The sequence below is a fragment of the Clarias gariepinus genome, chromosome 16, assembly GCF_024256425.1.
Source record: "Clarias gariepinus isolate MV-2021 ecotype Netherlands chromosome 16, CGAR_prim_01v2, whole genome shotgun sequence".
NCBI lineage: Eukaryota > Metazoa > Chordata > Actinopteri > Siluriformes > Clariidae > Clarias > Clarias gariepinus.
The window spans coordinates 1,152,261-1,170,413 of record NC_071115.1 but is presented as its reverse complement, the minus strand read 5'-3'; the positions used below and the strand labels follow the sequence as shown (position 1 = coordinate 1,170,413).

At 43.0% G+C, this 18,153-nt stretch overlaps 1 protein-coding gene across 1 annotated transcript; it reads left to right on the top strand.

Annotated features, from left to right (window-relative positions):
- The first annotated feature begins 15,646 nt into the window (after positions 1-15,646).
- On the top strand, positions 15,647-17,845 carry LOC128544635 (perforin-1-like). The gene is made up of 4 exons (XM_053514874.1): positions 15,647-16,174; positions 16,262-16,400; positions 16,553-16,770; positions 16,945-17,845. The coding sequence occupies exons 1-4, from the start codon at positions 15,648-15,650 to the stop codon at positions 17,822-17,824; spliced, it is 1,764 nt and encodes a 587-aa protein (XP_053370849.1). The 5' UTR covers position 15,647; the 3' UTR covers positions 17,825-17,845.
- The last annotated feature ends 308 nt before the right edge of the window (positions 17,846-18,153 follow it).

Below are 18,153 nucleotides of genomic sequence, written 5' to 3'. Positions count from 1 at the left end.
TCAGGATTGGGAGACTGACAAAGCCTGCAGATCTCCAGTTATTTTCAAGGAAGTAATGGCCGTTAGAAAAAACATCTTGAGAGTCAGAAGCCTGGCTGGCGCTGACTCTAGTGGCTTGAAAGGACCTTCAAGCACAATAAGTGCTTAAGAAGGGACCGTCGCTTTGAACCGCCTAAACCGTTTAGCTTCACGAATAAAACGGGCAACTAAAGGATGTTTCCCACAGAAACCCCGTTGGTCAGAACATGACAAGCGGCTATGTACGTTCTGAGAGTAGTAGGGCATAAGCCCGAGGACAACTTTTCTTTCAGAAACTCCAGCACTGAAACAATTCAGCATAGGACTGGGTCTACATGTTATGCCATGCACCAACTTTCAAATACACTCCATTTGAGGGCATAAGTTCTTCTAGTGGAGAAAGCCCTAGCATTTAAAATAGTTTTGATTACACTGGCTGGAAGACCAGCATCTCTTAATTGGTTCTCTTCAGGGGCCAGACGTGAAGGTTCCCGAGGTTGGACCGGGGAGGAAATATTGTCCCCTGTGCCAGAGACAGAAGATCCCTTCTCACTGGAATCACCGACGGTGAGCTGTCGAGGAGAGATATTAGATCCGAGAACCACACTCTGGTTAGCTAATGGGGCGCTTTCAGTAAGAGGCGCAAACCCTGTTGACGGACCCTTGCTAGGACTGCCGGAAGCAGAGCTATCAGGGGAACGCATAAAGGAATAATCTGGGCCACGTATGGGCCATGGCGTCCAGACCCAGGAAAGCTGGAAAAGTCAGAGAGTAGTGAAGGGGACATTGTGCTGTTTCTTGCGAGGCAAAGAGGTCCACCTCTGCTACATGAAATCTCTCCCAGATTTGACTGACTACTTTGGGGTGACTACATTCTCTGTGTGTCACAGCTTGTGTGGACAGCAAATCTGCTCCCACATTCATATGCCCTATAATGTAAATCGCCCTGAGGGACAGGAACTTGTCCTGTGACAAAAGCAGAACCTGGTGCCCTAGCTTGTTCAAGCGGCGCAAGCGCAGTCTGTCCTGGTGATTTATATACGAGACTACCATAGTGTTGTCCACCCGCACTTGTACATGGTAGCCTCTCAACTGCTGGAGAAAGTGCTTTAGGGCCAGAAATAGAGACATCATTTCGAGGCAATTGATGTGCCATGCGAGAAGATGACCTCTCCAGCTACCCGAAAGCGAACCTCAGGAACTACCTGTGTTGTGGCAATATTTCTATATGAAAGTATGCATTCTTCAGATCAATTGTCACAAAACAATCACTTTGACAGTCAACATTTTGAACCTGTATTTTTCCAGATAGCGGTTCAGCTAGCGAAGATCTAAAGTTGGACGCAGCCCCCCATTCCTCTTGGGAACCAAGAAATACAGACTGTAGTGGCCTGACTCTCTGTCTGGTAGGGGAACATGTACTATGGCCCCTATTCCCAGCAACTTCTGTAACTCCAGAGTCAGCAGATGCGCCCTTTTTGGTTTCACAGAGAGTCAGACCCGATCTGGACTGCGTGGCCGACAGTCCCGACTCTTGAGCACAGCGGGGAAGGAATTTTATGAAAGCTAGCTTCACCCCTTGAACCTAGAGGCGACCGAGTTAACAGTGTCACCAAACATAAAGGAGAAATGCATGATCCTTAACCTTGATGCCCGTGAGATTCAGTCACAAGTGCCTCTCCGCAGGAACCATCCCAGCCCTAGAACAGCTGATAGCATGGGCCGTCTGCTTTGTTGCACGAAGAGACAAATCTGTGGCTCGGCATAATTCAATCATCAAGAGCCCCGCCATTGGTCAAGTCTTTCAGCAGGTCAGCCTGGTAACCCTGCGAAACCGCCATGGAAGCTCGCTGCTGCAGCCAGTCGATTTGCAGCCACTTGACCGCACGCGTTACTACTTCAAGTAACTCATCATAAACTCTATCGTCACTAGACGAGCGCTCTGAGGTGCTTTCGGGTTTCAATTTCCATCTTCACAAAAGCAAGAGAGGATGTCTCTCCTGTCTATTCAAAAAAGCAATGGAGCACGCTTGACAAGTGGACGGGAAAAAAGCGATAGCGCGAGAGAAATGAGGGGAGACTCCGACTCATGCACATCTGCCAGATCTGCGCGTGATCCCAAAAAAAACGCCGCGGCTGCTCTTTAAAGAAGGCGCAAAGAAGTACTTTAAAATCGGGAGGAGGTCACAATGCTCACACTCTCCCCGAAGCCTGAGGAGAGCGTGATTTTCCCCCAAACACTCGAAGCAGAAAGTGTGGAGATCGCCTTCCGAAAGAGCAAAACACAACAAAGCAGTCTAAAAGACAAAAGATCTGAGGAATGTTTCTGGTTCACTCCTATTTATTCAATTCAATTCAATTCAATTTTATTTGTATAGCGCTTTTAGCAATTTTCATTGCCGCAAAGCAGCTTTACATAGTCAAAAGAATTATTTAAGTTTGTATGAAATGTGAATTTGTTTGAATCAAAATGGTCAGTTTGTCCCTGGTGAGCAAGCCGAGGGCGACAGTGGCAAGGAAAAACTCCCTGAGATGGTAATAGGAAGAAACCTTCAGAGGAACCAGACTCAACAGGGAACCCATCCTCATTTGGGTGAAACAGAAAGCAGTAAATGATCTGCATTTATACAGTGTGTAGGGTGGGAGGCAGTTCAGCTATAATAGCTGATGTTAATTGATGTTAATATGGAGTCCAGGTAGTTATTGAAGACCCAGGTAGACTTGTAAGAAGTTCCAGTCATGAACTATCGAACTGTCAAGTCCCCAGAGAAACAGTTGCCAACACCAGTCAAGGCCAGAACCATTTTCTAGGTAGAGAAAATCATTCCCAGACACCAGACGCATCCCAGAGAGACACACGGGGCATCCATGTGACGAGATCTTCAGCCAGAAGCGGGGCACCAGGATGGGTCAGACAGGTCCGGAGGGCAGAGGGAGTCTGGATCACTGGCAGCTCAGGAACGACATGTGTAGCTCGACAGAGAGAGAGAGAAAGAGTGAAAGGAGGGGACAGGAGGAGAGAGGAAAAAGAAAGAGGGGCGGAAAGAGAAGAAGAGGAGAGATGGCAGTTAGGTATGGTCACAGTCACACAATGTATAATGTGAATGTATATTAACTGTAGAGTGCAAGCAGAGACTCCGGCAGGACTAACTATGACAGCATAACTAAAAGGGAGAGCCAGAAGGAAACACAAACATGAGGGCTTCCTGACATGTAAAGCAAACAATCACCTCACCGTCAGCAAACCTGAGTGATCAATGAGAGTGAGGAGGACAGCATCCAAACATACCAGTTCACCATAATACTCTACGTCCATGAGTCCCCCAGATCTGCTCCTTTACCTATGGAAAATCTATTTATAAAAATGCTTGGCTAAATAAATAGGTTTTTAGCCTGGACTTAAACACTGAGACTGTGTCTGAGTCCCGAACACTATTTGGAAGACTATTCCATAACTTTGGGGCTTTGTAAGAAAAAGCTCTGCCCCCAGCTGTATTTTTCATAATACGCGGTACTGACAAGCAGCCTGCATCCTTTGATCGAAGTAGGCGTAGCGGATCGTAAGACACTAGCAGTTCGCTCAGGTACTGCGGCGCGAGACCATTTAATGCTTTATATGTCAAGAGTAGTATTTTAAAATCAATGCGAAATTTCACAGGGAGCCAATGGAGTGAAGATAAGATAGGGGTGATGTGCTCATATCTTCTGGTTCTGGTGAGGACTCTCGCTGCTGCATTCTGGAATAGCTGAAGCTTATTTATGCATCTAGCTGAACAACCAGACAGTTAGGCATTACAATAGTCCAACCTAGAGGTGATAAAAGCATGAACTAGTTTTTCTGCGTCGTTTAGCGACAATAAATTTCTTATTCTGGCAATATTTCTGAGGTAAGAGAATGCTATCCTGGTAATATTATCTACATGTGCTTCAAATGAAAGGCTGGAATCAATAATCACACCAAGGTCTTTCACTGTTGCATTTGATGGAACAGAAAGGCCATCTAAAGTTACGGTGTGATCTAAAATTTTACTCCTAGCTGTATGCGGTCCTATGACTAGAACTTCTGTCTTATCCGGATTTAGCAGAAGGAAGTTAATTAGCATCCAATTTCTTATGTCCTGCACACATTGCTCAATTTTAGTAAGCTGTTTTTTCTCATCAGGTTTTGCTGAGACATATAACTGTCTATCGTCAGCATAACAATGAAAACTAATACCATGCTTACGGATTATGTTGCCCAGGGGAAGCATGTAAAGGGAAAAAAGCAGTGGACCTAAAACTGAACCCTGCGGAACGCCAAACTCCACTAGAGAACATGCAGAATAATCACCATTTAAGTCTACATACTGATAACGATGGGTCAGATAGGATCTGAGCCAGGAGAGGGCTGTACCCTTAATTCCCACTACATTTTCTAATCTGTGAAGAAGAATAGCGTGATCAATAGTGTCAAAAGCTGCACTGAGGTCAAGTAATACAAGCATAGTTACACAACCCTGATCAGAGGCCAATAGAATGTCATTTACTACTTTAACGAGCACTGTCACTGTACTGTGATGAGGCCTAAATCCTGACTGATACAGTTCATGTATGCCATTTCTATGTATATATGAGCATAGCTGCTCCGCTACTATCTTTTCCAGGATCTTAGAGATAAAGGGGAGGTTTGATATTGGTCTGTAACTGGACAGCTGACAGGGGTCGAGGTCAGGTTTCTTAATTATTGGTTTGATAACTGCTAATTTAAAATATTTTGGAACATATCCAATGCTGAGTGAAGAATTAATTATTCTCAACAGGGGTTCTATTATTGCTGGTACTATCTGTTTAAGAAAATGTGTCGGTACAGGATCTAATATACAGGTTGATGAATTTGAAGAAGAGATGAGTGAAATTAGTTCATTCTCTTCAAGGGTAGTAAAGTATTCTAGGTTCTGGTCTGACATGGCTAGATTAACATCTGCATCAATTACATTGTTCGGTTTCAAAACCTCAATTTTATGCCTAATATTTACAATTTTATTATTAAAAAAGTTCATGAAGTCCTCACTATTGCATGATGTTGTTGTGGAGATTTCTGCAGTGGTCTTATTTCTGGTTAATTTGGCTACAGCATTAAATAAGAATCTAGGATTATTTTTGTTATTTTCTATAAGAGTGGAGAGATATGTTGATCTAGCTACACTAAGAGCTTTTCTATAGTTCAGGATGCTCTCCTTCCATGCTATTTGAAATACTAGTAATTTAGTTTGACGCCATTTACGTTCTAATTTCCGAGCGGTCTGTTTTAAAGTGTGCGTGTGATCGTTATACCAGGGAGCAAGTTTTTTATCTCTAATAATTTTTCTTTTGACTGGAGCTACATTATCTAGGGTATAGCGAAATGTCGACTCTAAATATTCAGTCGCCTGATCGAGTTCTGTGGGGTCAGACGGTGATCTAATCGAAGTTGGGAACTCTGGGAGATTACTGATAAAACTCTGTTTGGTAGTTGATGTAAATGTACGTTTCATACGGTAGCGCGGCGCTGTGTGTACATTATTATTGTGACACACTTGAATTGAGACAAGATAGTGATCTGAGATAACTTCAGATAGTGGTATTGTGAATAAATTTCTTATACTTAATCCAAATAATATTATTAAATCTAAAGTGTGACCTGCTTTATGAGTGGGTCCTACTACACACTGATTTACTCCTACCAAGTCCAGTATAGACATAAATGCAGTTCTCAGAGGGTCTTCTGGGTTTTCAAAATGAATATTAAAATCTCCAGCAATTAACACTTTGTCTACAGAAACGACTAGGTTTGAGAGGAAATCTGCAAATTCACTAAGAAATTCCGAGTACGGCCCTGGAGGTCTGTAAATGACAATTAGCGGGATCGACTGAGCTGACTTAATATAGTTAAATACACTTATGTTACTATAAAGAATTTCAAATGAATTAAATTTGTGTCCGTGTTTTTGTACAATAGTCAAATTATCATTGTGAATAACTGCGACGCCTCGTCCTCTACCAGTTAACCGAGGCTGGTGTATGTAGCTGTATCCAGGAGGACTAGCTTCATTTAGAGCTACATACTCGTCCTGTTTAATCCAGGTTTCTGTTAAACAGAGTATATCAAACTCCTGATCTGTGATAATTTCATTAACTATAACTGCTTTAGATGCGAGAGATCTAATATTTAACAGTCCTAGCTTCAGATCAGAGGTGCCGGCTGCGCATTCAGTCTGATCCAAGTTTGTGGTCTTTATGCTAATTAAATTACTAAAACAGACTTTCTGAGTCTTTCTAAATTTGATTTTAGCTCGGGGAACAGACACAGTCTCAATAGAGTGAACCCTGAGTGACGACTCTATGCAGTTAGCAGATGGTTGGGTTAGCCTGTCTGTCTGCTCCCTGGCCTGGGCTCTGGATTGTCACCGATTAACTAGGCCTTTTCTAAGACTATGAGCTATACTACAAGAAATGAGAGCAGCACCTTCCCGAGTGGGATGGACACCGTCCCGCCCTAACAGGCCAGCTTTGCCCTCAAAGGTCTTCCAATTATCAATAAAGCCCACGTTGTTTTCGGAGCACCACCTGGACATCCCGCGGTTCAGCGACCATAACCTGCTGTAAGTTATGTCACCACGTCTCATTGGGATGGGACCAGAGCATACTACTCCATCGGACATCGCCTTCGCTAATTTAAACACCTCTATAAAGTTATTCTTACTAACCTCTGACTGACGAAGGCGTATATCGTTAGCTCCAGGATGTACCACTATCTTAGAGAACCTGTGCTGTCCTAGAGCCCTAAGATTACCTGCTATGTCCGGTGCTCTGGCTCCCGGGATACACCTAACCACTGCCGCTGGCGCCCCTAAAGGCCTGGCTAATTTCACATGTCTCATTATAGAGTCTCCTATAACCAGAGCTCTTTCAGGTTTCTCAGTGGGTGCATCACTGAGGAGAGCAAACCTGTTGGACACGTGAAGCGCAGAAGAGGTGTGCTCCGGTGGGCTAGCCTTAGCGTTAGCTTTGGCTGAACGAGTATGCCGCCGAGTCGTCACCCACTCGCCCCGCTGTGAGGGCTCTAATGCCGGAGTCGGGGGCTGGTTATCTCCGCCTGCGGCACCCAGACTGTCCGCTACAGGAATAACACTGCTCTCGCGCTCTCTAACCCTCTCTAAAGTCTGGATGCGCTCCTCTAACGCTGATATCTTCTCCGTCAGAGTGCTCACTAACACACACCTATCACAAATAAAATTACCGCTAACGACGGAGGAAGAATGTCTAAACATCCTGCACTCTACACACTGAACAAGCTGAATATTGGACATGATAACGTACCTGAGTCGGAGTTGTAGTTGTTTGGAGCTGAATTCCGTTTGTTGTTTTTAGAAAAAGAAACTCGCGCGTTCTCCAAAAAGCGCAGAAAAAGGCGAAGCCAAATAGTGTGAGATGTAAAAACTAGTTGCTATTAATATTATTATTGTATAAATAAAAAAAAGTATGTAATTTAAACGCTAACACAAACGCAAACTTTCGCGGCAACGATACGAAAACAGGAAGCTGCCTCTCTTTGCCTCCCAAGAGACAGCACAATGTCCTCTCTACTACTCTCTGACTCATCCAGCTCCCCTGGGTCTCGACGCGATGGCCCATACGTGGCCCAATATCTCTGCTCCCGGGAGTCCTGGCGAGGGTCCATCAACACGGTTTGCTTCTCTTACTGATAGCGCCCCGTTGGCCGGCCAGAGTATGGTTCTCGGATCTAATATCTCTCATCGATGGCTCACCTTGGATGATTCCAGTGAGGAGGGATCTTCTGTCTCAGGCGCAGGGGACAATATTTCATCCCCGACCGGAGCTTTGGAACCTTCACGTTTGGCCCCTGAACGGGACCAACTAAGTCAAGCTGGTCTCCCAGCCAGCGTTATTGACACTATTCTAGCCGCTAGAGCTCCCTCCACTCTTCTTCTTTGGCTTTCGGCTGTTCCCTTTCAGGGGTCGCCACAGCGAATCATTTGCCTCCATCTAACCCTATTCTCTGCATCCTCTTCTCTCACATCAACTAACTTCATGTCCTCTCTCACTGCATCCATAAATCTCCTCTTTGGTCTTCCTCTAGACCTCCTGCCTGGCAGTTCAAACCTCAGCATCCTTCTACCAATATATTCACAATCTCTCCTCTGAACATGTCCAAACCATCTCAATCTGGCCTCTCTGACTTTATCTCCAAAACATCTAACGTGGGTTGTCCCTCTGATAAACTCATTCTTAATCCTATCCATCCTTGTCACTCCCAAGGAGAACCTCAACATCTTCAGCTCTGCTACCTCCAACTCTGCCTCCTGTCTTTTCTTCAGTGCCACTGTCTCTAAGCCGTAGAGCATTGCTGGTCTCACCACTGTCCTGTACACCTTTCCTTTCATTCTCGCTGATACTCTTTTATCGCACAACACACCTGACACTTTTCTCCACCCATTCCAACCTGCCTGTACCCGCCTCTTCACCTCCTTTGAACACTCTCCGTTGCTCTGGACCGTTGACCCTAAATACTTAAAATCCTGCACCTTCTTTATCTCTGCTCCCTGTAGCCTCACCGATCCTCCTGGGTCCCTCTCATTCACACACATGTATTCCATCTTGCTGCGGCTAACCTTCATTCCTCTGATTTCCAGAGCATACCTCCACCTCTCCAAATTTTCCTCCACCTGTTCCCTGCTCTCGCTACAGAGCACAATGTCATCTGCAAACATCATAGTCCATGGGGACTCCTGTCTTACCTCATCTGTCATCCTGTCCATCACCAGAGCAAACAAAAAGGGGCTTAGAGCCGATCCTTGATGCAGACTCACCTCCACCTTGAACTCTTCTGTCACACCTACAGCACATCTTACCGCTGTCCTACAGCTCTCATACATGTCCTGCACTACTCTAACATACTTCTCTGCCACTCCAGACCTTCTCATACAATACCACAGCTCCTCTCTTGGCACCCTGTCATATGCTTTCTCTAAATCTAAAAAGACACAATGCAACTCCCTGTTACCTTCTCTGTACTTCTCCGCCAGCATCCTCAAAGCAAATACTGCATCTGATGTACTCTTTCTAGGCATAAAACCATATTGCTGCTCACAAATGCTCACCTCTGCCCTTAACCTAGCTTCCACTACTCTTTCCCACAGCTTCATTGTATGGCTCATTAGCTTTATACCTCTATAATTGCCACAGCTTTGCACATCTCCCTTGTTCTTAAAAATTGGCACCAATACACTTCTCCTCCATTCCTCTGGAATCCTCTCACTCTCCAAGATCTTGTTAAACAAAAAGAAAAGCTTATGCCCTCAAATGGAATGTTTTTGAAAGTTGGTGCATGACAAAGCAGGTAGACCCAGTCCACTGCCAAATTGTTTCAGTGCTGAAGTTCCTGCAAGATAAGTTGTCCTTGGGCTTGTGCCCTAGTACCCTTAGGACGTACGTGGCCGCTATCTCAGCCTGCCACGTTCCAATCGAGGGGATTACTGCGGGAAAACACCCTTTAGTTGCCCGTTTTATTCGTGGAGCTAAACGGTTGAGGCCACCCACTAGAGCCACGACCCCGTCATGGGATTTATCTATCGTGCTCGAAGGTCTAATTGACACTCCTTTCGAACCGCTAGAGTCAGCGCCTGACAGGCTTCTGTCTCTTAAGATGGTTTTTCTTATGGCCATTACCTCTCTCAAGAGGATTGGGGATCTGCGTGCCTTGTCAGTCTCCCCATCCTGCCGGGCTAGTCAAGGCCATTCTACATCCTCACCCGAACTATCTTCCGAAAGTTCCATTTTCAAACATGCACCCTGTTGTTCTTGAAGCCTTCTGTCCTCCGCCTTTTACAGCTTCGGAGCAGGAGAAACTTCACCTATTATGTCCAGTACGTGCTCTTCGGATTTACGTCCACCGCACCTGCCAGTGGCGTAGATCAGAGCAGCTCTTTATTTGCTATGGAGGCCACAACCGGGGGCGGCCGCTACTACGCAGACCATGTCACATTGGGTGAGAGATGCTATTGCTCTCTCCTATGAGGCGCGTGGGCTCACTTCGCCTTTAGGAATCAGGGCTCATTCAACCAGGGGGATTGCTTCATCTATTGCACTTGCAAGAGGTATTCCCCTGCAGCAAGTGTGTGACGCGGCGGGCTGGTCCTCTCCGCACACATTTATTAGATTTTATAGTCTGGATGTTCCTGTCACTCCGGGCTCACGAGTCCTCGAGTCAGCTTCCCAGACATAGTTCTAAGACCTCTCAGCTTTGTGCGCACACGCTACACAATGCGGGGTCCAGACACTCGCAGTGCGGCGACGTTGGTACTCTCGTTCCCATAGCGTTTTCACGCAGCATCGAGTGTAGCCTTTGAAAGGGATGTCTCGGGTTACTTTGTTGTAACCCTGTTCCCTGAAAAGGCGGGAACGAGATGCTGCGTCCCAATGCCGCACTGCCCACGTGACCGGACGTCCGTTTAGACAATCAATCTGATGAATGTTGCCGGCTCACTCCTATTTATAACCTGCAGGTGCATCTAATCAGATGACGTCACCTGACCGAGGTTATATAAGCCAAAATTTGGCGTGTTTGGTACACACATGCTTCACAACCGGCAACACGAAAAGATATTCCCATAGCGTTTTCACGCAGCATCTCGTTCCCGCCTTTTCAGGGAACAGGGTTACAACAAAGTAACCCGAGACGATTTCCAACCTCCTCCAGGTAGGCTGTCTCATCGTTGTTTGTGATCAGGCCCACCACAACAGTGTCGTCAGCAAACTTGATGACGGTGGTGGAGTTGGTAGTGGCCACGCAGTCATAGGTGTACAGAGAGTACAGCAGGGGGCTCAGAACACAACCCTGGAGGGCTCCAGTGCTGAGAGTGAGGAAGGCTGAGACATGTCCGCCCATCCTTACTGCCTGTGGTCTGCCAGTCAGAAAATTGGAGATCCACTGACACATTGATGAGCTGAGTCCCAGGTGCTCCAGCTTGGTGGTAAGTGTGGAGGGAATTATGGTATTAAATGCAGAGCTGTAGTTGATGAAGAGCATTTCCACATAATTTCCCCTCCGAGTGTCCAGGTGACTGAGAGATGTATGAAGCAGATGTGAGATTGCATCAACCGTGGAACGGTTTGGACGGTATGCAAACTGTAGTGGGTCCAGTGTGTCTGGTAGTGAAGAAATGATGAAGTCTATGACCAGGCGTTCAAAGCACTTCATCACTACTGAGGTGAGGGCTACAGGGCGATAGTCATTGAGGGAAGCAGGATGAGGTTTCTTTGGGACAGGAACAATGATGGACTCTTTGAAGCATGTGGGAATCACCGACTGAGATAAAGAGAGGTTGAATATCTCAGTGAACACAGGTGCTAGCTGGTCTGCGCAGGCTCTGAGAATACGGCCTGAGATGTCGTCTGGTTCTGCTGCTTTCCTGGTGTTCACTCTCTTAAAGGCTTTTCTCACGTCATGCTCGGTGATGATGAACGCGCTTCTGGTGCTGGCAGTGTCTTCCTGTCTGCAACCATTAGCGCCGCTAGCATTAGCATTGCTAGCGTCTTTAGCTGCAGTCTCGAAGCGAGCATAAAAAGTGTTCAGCTCGTCTGCCAGAGTCACGTCTGCGTTCATTATACCGGATATTGGTGCTTTATAATCCGTTATTGTCCTTAATCCCTGCCACAGGCTCCTGGAGTCACTCTGTTGGAGTTGTGACTCTAGTTTCCTTCCGAAGCGCTGCTTCGCCTCTTTTACCACCTTCCAGACGTTGTATGACGCAGCCTTGTACGGTTCCATGTCCCCGACGCGAGTCCTGTGTTGTAGGCAGCGGTGCAAGATCTCAGAGCATCACGAATGGGTTTTATCCACTCACAGCTTTTGGTTGGGAAACGTTCTGATAGTCTTTTTCTCCACAGTATCATCCGCTAGTTTCCCAATGAATCCCACAACCGCCTCCGTAAACACGCTGACGCCATCATCGGAGCTGTTCCTAAACATGTCCCAGTCTGCGTCATCGAGTGCGTCCTGTAACGCGGCCACTGATGGGTCCGTCCAGCGCGCGACCTCCCTCTAAACCGGAACTTCCTGTTTCAGCCTTTGTTTGTATTTTGGCATGAGGAAGATGGCGGCATGGTCAGATTTACCAAACGGGGGGCAAGATTGTGCCTTATAGCCGTCCTTGACCGTTGTATAGCAATGATCTAGTGACCTTTCGCCCCTGGTGGGGCAGGTAATATGCTATAAAAGTTCGTCCCGGTGTTGTGTCTGGTGCCAGTTAGGTAAAATTAACACTTTTGCTTGGTTGACATATTCCATTTGATTTTTTTTTCCAAAAAAGACAAATGTACACAACCTCACATAATGTAAATAAATCATCACAGAATAAGGAAGTGTGAATAACTCACTTTTGCATTTAATACAATTTTTCAACATTTTTTATGTAGAAGTTTTCAAGACAAATCTTATAATGCACACATGACATTTAACATTCCCTGTTTTAATATTTTAACTATTAGCTCTTTAACTATTACTATTTCATTTCAAAATGACATTAAAAACAAAAACAATAAAACATAAAAAAATATTATTGATTAAATGTGGCGTGAAAAAAATTAATAGATGACTTGCACCAACAATCTGATTTACAGTATGCTGGGCAAACTCCAAGCTAGAACGTGAATTTAATGTATATTTCTGGCTAATTTATCTTACTATTTAACATGTGAGGGTTAACAGGATACGACGCTCCATCTGGATTTAATACGAAACATTCACCCCTTTTCAAATTCTCAACAAATCGAAGATGAATACGATATTTAAGTGATGAATTTACAACTTATAATAAATACTTTATAAGGATAAAAAAAAAACTTGTTTAAACTATGACTTCAGGATGACGCACTTATTCAAACAGAATGAAAAAGAAATTAACCCCACACCACCATATCGAAGCAATTAATTTGAACAATAAAATATGCTTACTCCTACCACAACTTACAAAAAAAATACAGTAAGTAAAAATCCAGAGAATTCATCAAAGAATAAACCAGATGCTGTATGCAAAATAACATACAGAAACAGAAAACATATTAAGACTGTCATTAAACGCACCCAAATTGCTTCTTCTGACATCAAGGTTATATTTAGTAAATTTAGGTTTTTTATTTGTTTGTGCTACAAACACACTTTTCTCATAAAATACAGAACAGCCGAATATTGGCACAGAATATAAAAACATGAACATCCCCACACCCCCGTATGAAAGTGCGATAGAGGAAAAGCAAATACACATGAAATTAACACATACATGTACAGACAAAAGATTGTTACCTAAACCGTCCATAAATAATCAAAAAGGTTGATGTATAATTAAGCAAATCATACTAATAAATAAAGTGAAAGCAATCTGGACTCATCAGACCAGGGGACCTTTTTCATTCCGCCAAAATTCAAGTCTCACAAGCAATTATTTTATTTTTTTTATGGACGCAGATGTTTGGTGTCCTCAATCCTGTAAATTCTCATCACAATGTGTGTGTATGGAAATGCTCTTACTTTCACTAATAAAAATAGGAATTGGTTTTTAGAGGCCATTTTTACCATGCAACTAGATCAGAGTAACTTTTGAGTTTGCAATGTAATGCAGAGTATAAAACTCTATAAACATTTACACTTGTATATACTTGTTACACTTGGACTGATAAAACACACACACACACACACACACACACACACACTTTTTGCACTATATTGCACAATATTTATCTTCTCGCTATTTTTTGCAATTTCTTTTTTTTTTTAAATTGGAATTGGAGTTTTGTGGCCTTGGGTTCTTTGCCTGCCGGGCCCTGTGCGTGCTGTGGTACACTGAGTGTTATGGTGCCTGTCGATCGTGCCAGCATTGTCTTGTTTCAGTGGTCTGTGCTGCATTAGTTTTTCTTGTCAGATGTATTTTTTGTCAGGGCTGGCCTTTGGTCTGCATGGGTATGGGTGAGCCTTGGGTGCCTATTCTGTCACATATTTTGAAGCAACCTCATCCATCTCAGTTTTTAAACATTACACAGTTCTCAAATTATTTAAACCCAAAATTTATTTTTAACACATGGACATAATATCAGCTCTGTACTGTCCATCTACAGTAGTTTGATATCACTGAAGAATTAAAAATAAGCAAAAATGTACCAAAATGTAATGTTTGCGCAGCATGAGTGTAACAGCACTGCAGGGTTAAAAATAAATGACAATAGATTAACAGACCACAGACACATGCATCATTTCACAGTTTTTAATCCTTTTCAATCTATAGATCCATATATAGACTGGAAAATGGTCTTGCCCTGTGTCTTGCACGTCTATAAATACCTGATGCAGAATTGAAGAATAGGGTTTAAAAGATCCAAAACTGTCAGTAAGAAGACCCATATAAAGTGCATAGAATATATATACTGTATATGCTCCTACCCTCTTCAAGGTAAGTGAAACAACCTCTATTTTTCAGTTACATCCACCTTTAATAGACATTTTAACATTTTATTTCCAATGATAAAATAAACAAAATAAAACAAATTATGTTAAACATATTGAGAAAGAGAAGAATTGAAAGACTGTTAAAATGTGATGCATAAACATATTTTTGCTATCTATTATATATTGAAATGTATGATAAAAAGACTATAATAATATGATAAAATTATTAATATCATATTAATATAACATATTTTATACTATTTTCTTTTATATATTTTTGGTTAGGGTTATGGCTGATTGGTTTAAATTATACTATTGTACATACAATGCATTTGTATATGAATGTTTAAATATATGTGATGTGCTGATAGATAGATAGATAGATAGATAGATAGATAGATAGATAGATAGATAGATAGATAGATAGATAGATAGATAGAGCTTATATTAGCACTATGCTTATAGTGCTTATGTTAAATGTCTTACCTTTAACTTCCCTTCACTCCTCATCCCACAGCAATCTTATCCCGATGTCTAGAACAGCCCTGTAGACGAAATAAATAAATAAATAAATAAATAAATAAATAAACAGGTTAATTAATGCATTAACTTTTAAATCTTTAAACACTTCAACGCAACTCGCATGGGGTAATCAACATTCTTATGCTATTTTAGCAACTGGATTTTAATCATTTCAAACGTTAGTGCTTGCTAAAAATACTAAGCTAGGCTTACAGTAAGTCATGGGGCCCTGGCAGTTCGGGGCTTTAGGTGCTCGCCTACTTTTTCCTTATGGTAATGCCACCTCTGGTCTGCATACATTAGAACATTTCAGAAACAAACTGTGTTAACAGTTGCTTCTTCATTGTAGAACTTTTTAGATTTTTGAAGGTAGACTGTGTAGACTGTGTAGACCTTATAGGATAGGAGATTATATATCAGTATAAGCAGGTGTTATATACAGTAACAGTCCTGATATTAAGCTTGCTTGTGCAATGTAATTTTTTTATTTATTGTACAGGAAGTTCATTTTATTACAATTGTTTAGGTATCTTATGTACATCTACGGAGTTAAGCAATGTAAAAAAAAATTATATTTACAAGTCTGAATTCTTTTAACCCAGAGAAAGAACACACACCAAGGCCAGCCATGCTGCAGACACTTCTGATTTTGATTGTCTTTGCCGCATTTTTTCCTGCAACCAGTCAGCAATGTGTCAAGGCTAATGAGTCTCAGTGTGCCAGTGTGGAGTTCACTCCAGGATCTGACCTAGCAGGAGAAGGCTTTGACATCACCACCATGCAAAAGAAAGGAGCCTTCGTCATCGACATGAGCGTCTGGCTTCAGGCGGACAAGACCTGCACTCTGTGTAAAAACCCCTACATGGGAGGTCAAAAGCAGAAAATCCCAGTTTCTGTGGTGGACTGGAGACCAAGAAAGAAGTGCAACATGAAGTTGTCCAGCTCCGTCTACCAGTCCAGTGAGGCCCTGGTCAGCTTTATTACCTCCTCTGTTGAGAATGACTGGAAGTCAGATTTGCAAATTAATACTCCTAAGGCTCAGGGATCAGTCATGATGGCAGGAAGTCACTCCAAGCTGGCTGACTATTCATTGGAGAAAAGCAAAAAAGACAAGTTCAGCTTCACCAGTCATGCTGTCTCCTGTGGATACTACAGGTATATGCTGTTTTCTGTTGACTTAAAATTAATCTTACAACATACGTAATTATTGGTTTGAGTTCAACTGTATGTTCTGTCTTCTAGATACAGGGTTAAAAGCAATCCACCCCTGCACCCAGAGCTACTTACTGAACTCCAAAGTCTCCCCAACCAATATGATAAGACAACAAAGCAGAAATATTTTGGTCTGATTGACAAGTTTGGCACTCATTATATCACAAAGGTGAATGTTATAATAAAACTCTACAGATTCTGACCTCCATCTCACTTTTAAAGTTTATCAATTTTTACTTATGAACAATTAATAAAACTTTACAGTTCTAGAATGAACATGAGTGTACTTTGTTTCACTGGACATGTTGTGACTGTGTGCAGGTGACTCTTGGTGGAGAGGTTCGCTCTGTAACCAGCATCAAGGAGTGCCAGGCGTCCCTTCAGGGTCTGACTGTAGACGAGGTGAAGATGTGTCTGGACTTGGAGGCTTCTGCCAGTAAGGGTCCTGCTGCAGAGCTACAGAACAAGGCCCATCACTGCAAGCAGGCCAAGGACAAGAATCTGAGCCAAAAGAGCTTTGCTAGCAGCTTCAATGACAGGTTTGTACAGTACATCTTTTTCCATCTCTCTTTATTTCTTTTTTATACATGCTCTGTTACAAATCACAATGGTTAATAAAGTAGCAAAATAAACATGCAATTCAGCCGGTTAAATAATTCCAAACATACATAAAATATCATTTTAAAAACATTTTTTTCATCATCTCCAAAAAGGGAAACCAATGTGATTGGTGGCCAATCTCACAGTGGCGACCTGCTCTTCTCCTCCAACACTGACCCAAATGCCTACAAGCAGTGGATCTCATCTCTGCCTGCTCACCCTGATGTGATCTCCTACTCGCTCGAGCCTCTTCATAAGTTACTGCCAGAGAAAAAAACAGTCAAAGAGAATCTGCGTAATGCCATCAAGGACTACATCCTACAGAGGGCTCTGGTAAAAGACTGCTCAAGCCCATGCAAAACTGGTGTGAAGACCAACCCGAAAGAACCTTGCAGCTGCAGCTGCCACAACAACCCAGGTGTGGCCCTCAACTGCTGCCCCACTCAGAGAGGATATGCTAAGGTTAGTGTAACTGTGATTAAAGCCACAGATTTATATGGAGATTATGGGTCCCAGACAGATGGTTATGTCAAGTTTTTCCGCAATGGAAAGATATTCCAAGGAAAGACACCTGTGATCTTGAATCAAAACTCTCCAACTTGGAACTGGGATTTAAGTTTTGACATTGAAGACGTGACTCAGTTCAGAAGTGTGAAGTTGGAGGTGTGGGATCAAGACAGCGGCTGGGATGACGACCTTCTCGGATCATGCACTGTTCAACTGAAATCTGGAGTGAATCAAAATGCCTGTTCCCTCAATCATGGAGTCCTTTATTATAATGTGATAGTGAAGTGCATCCCTGCTCTCACTGGGCCATTGTGTATGGAGTACATGCCGTCTCCCATGGATGCACAGCTGGAGAAAGTGTACACCTCCCGAAATGCTCGCCCGATTCCCAGAAGCATGCTGCTGAAGATGGGAGTGCTCCTCGATGAACGCATTCTCTGCTTCAACCAGACCGACATACGTCAATCTGTAGGTTTTGAATTTTAGACTAAGTGTAGCTTCTGACCCTATCGCATGCTGTTGTTACCTTTCATAATCATTAAAGTAGAACAAGTGCACATTATTTTGGTATGTTTTTGCTAAACATTTCACCATTTGTGATGCTTTTTGCCTTTTTACAAGCTTAATAAAAGTTGCATGAAGCAAACTATATTGAAATATTCTTTATACAAATAATATTTTACTCTTGATAAAATAATTGTTTACATTTATGAATTATTTTTACACTTTAGGAACACCCATGTAGCCACCACTTACTGAACATTACTGTAGCTGTGTGTGGTATTTATTTCGACAGCTAGAGTGAAGCTATATCC

Coding starts and splice junctions, on each gene's coding strand:
- LOC128544635 (XM_053514874.1), top strand. CDS start 15,648: ATGCTGCAGACACTTCTGATTTTGATTGTCTTTGCCGCATTTTTTCCT. Junction 16,401..16,552: donor GCACTCATTATATCACAAAG/GTGAATGTTATA, acceptor GACTGTGTGCAG/GTGACTCTTGGTGGAGAGGT. Junction 16,771..16,944: donor GCTAGCAGCTTCAATGACAG/GTTTGTACAGTA, acceptor ATCTCCAAAAAG/GGAAACCAATGTGATTGGTG.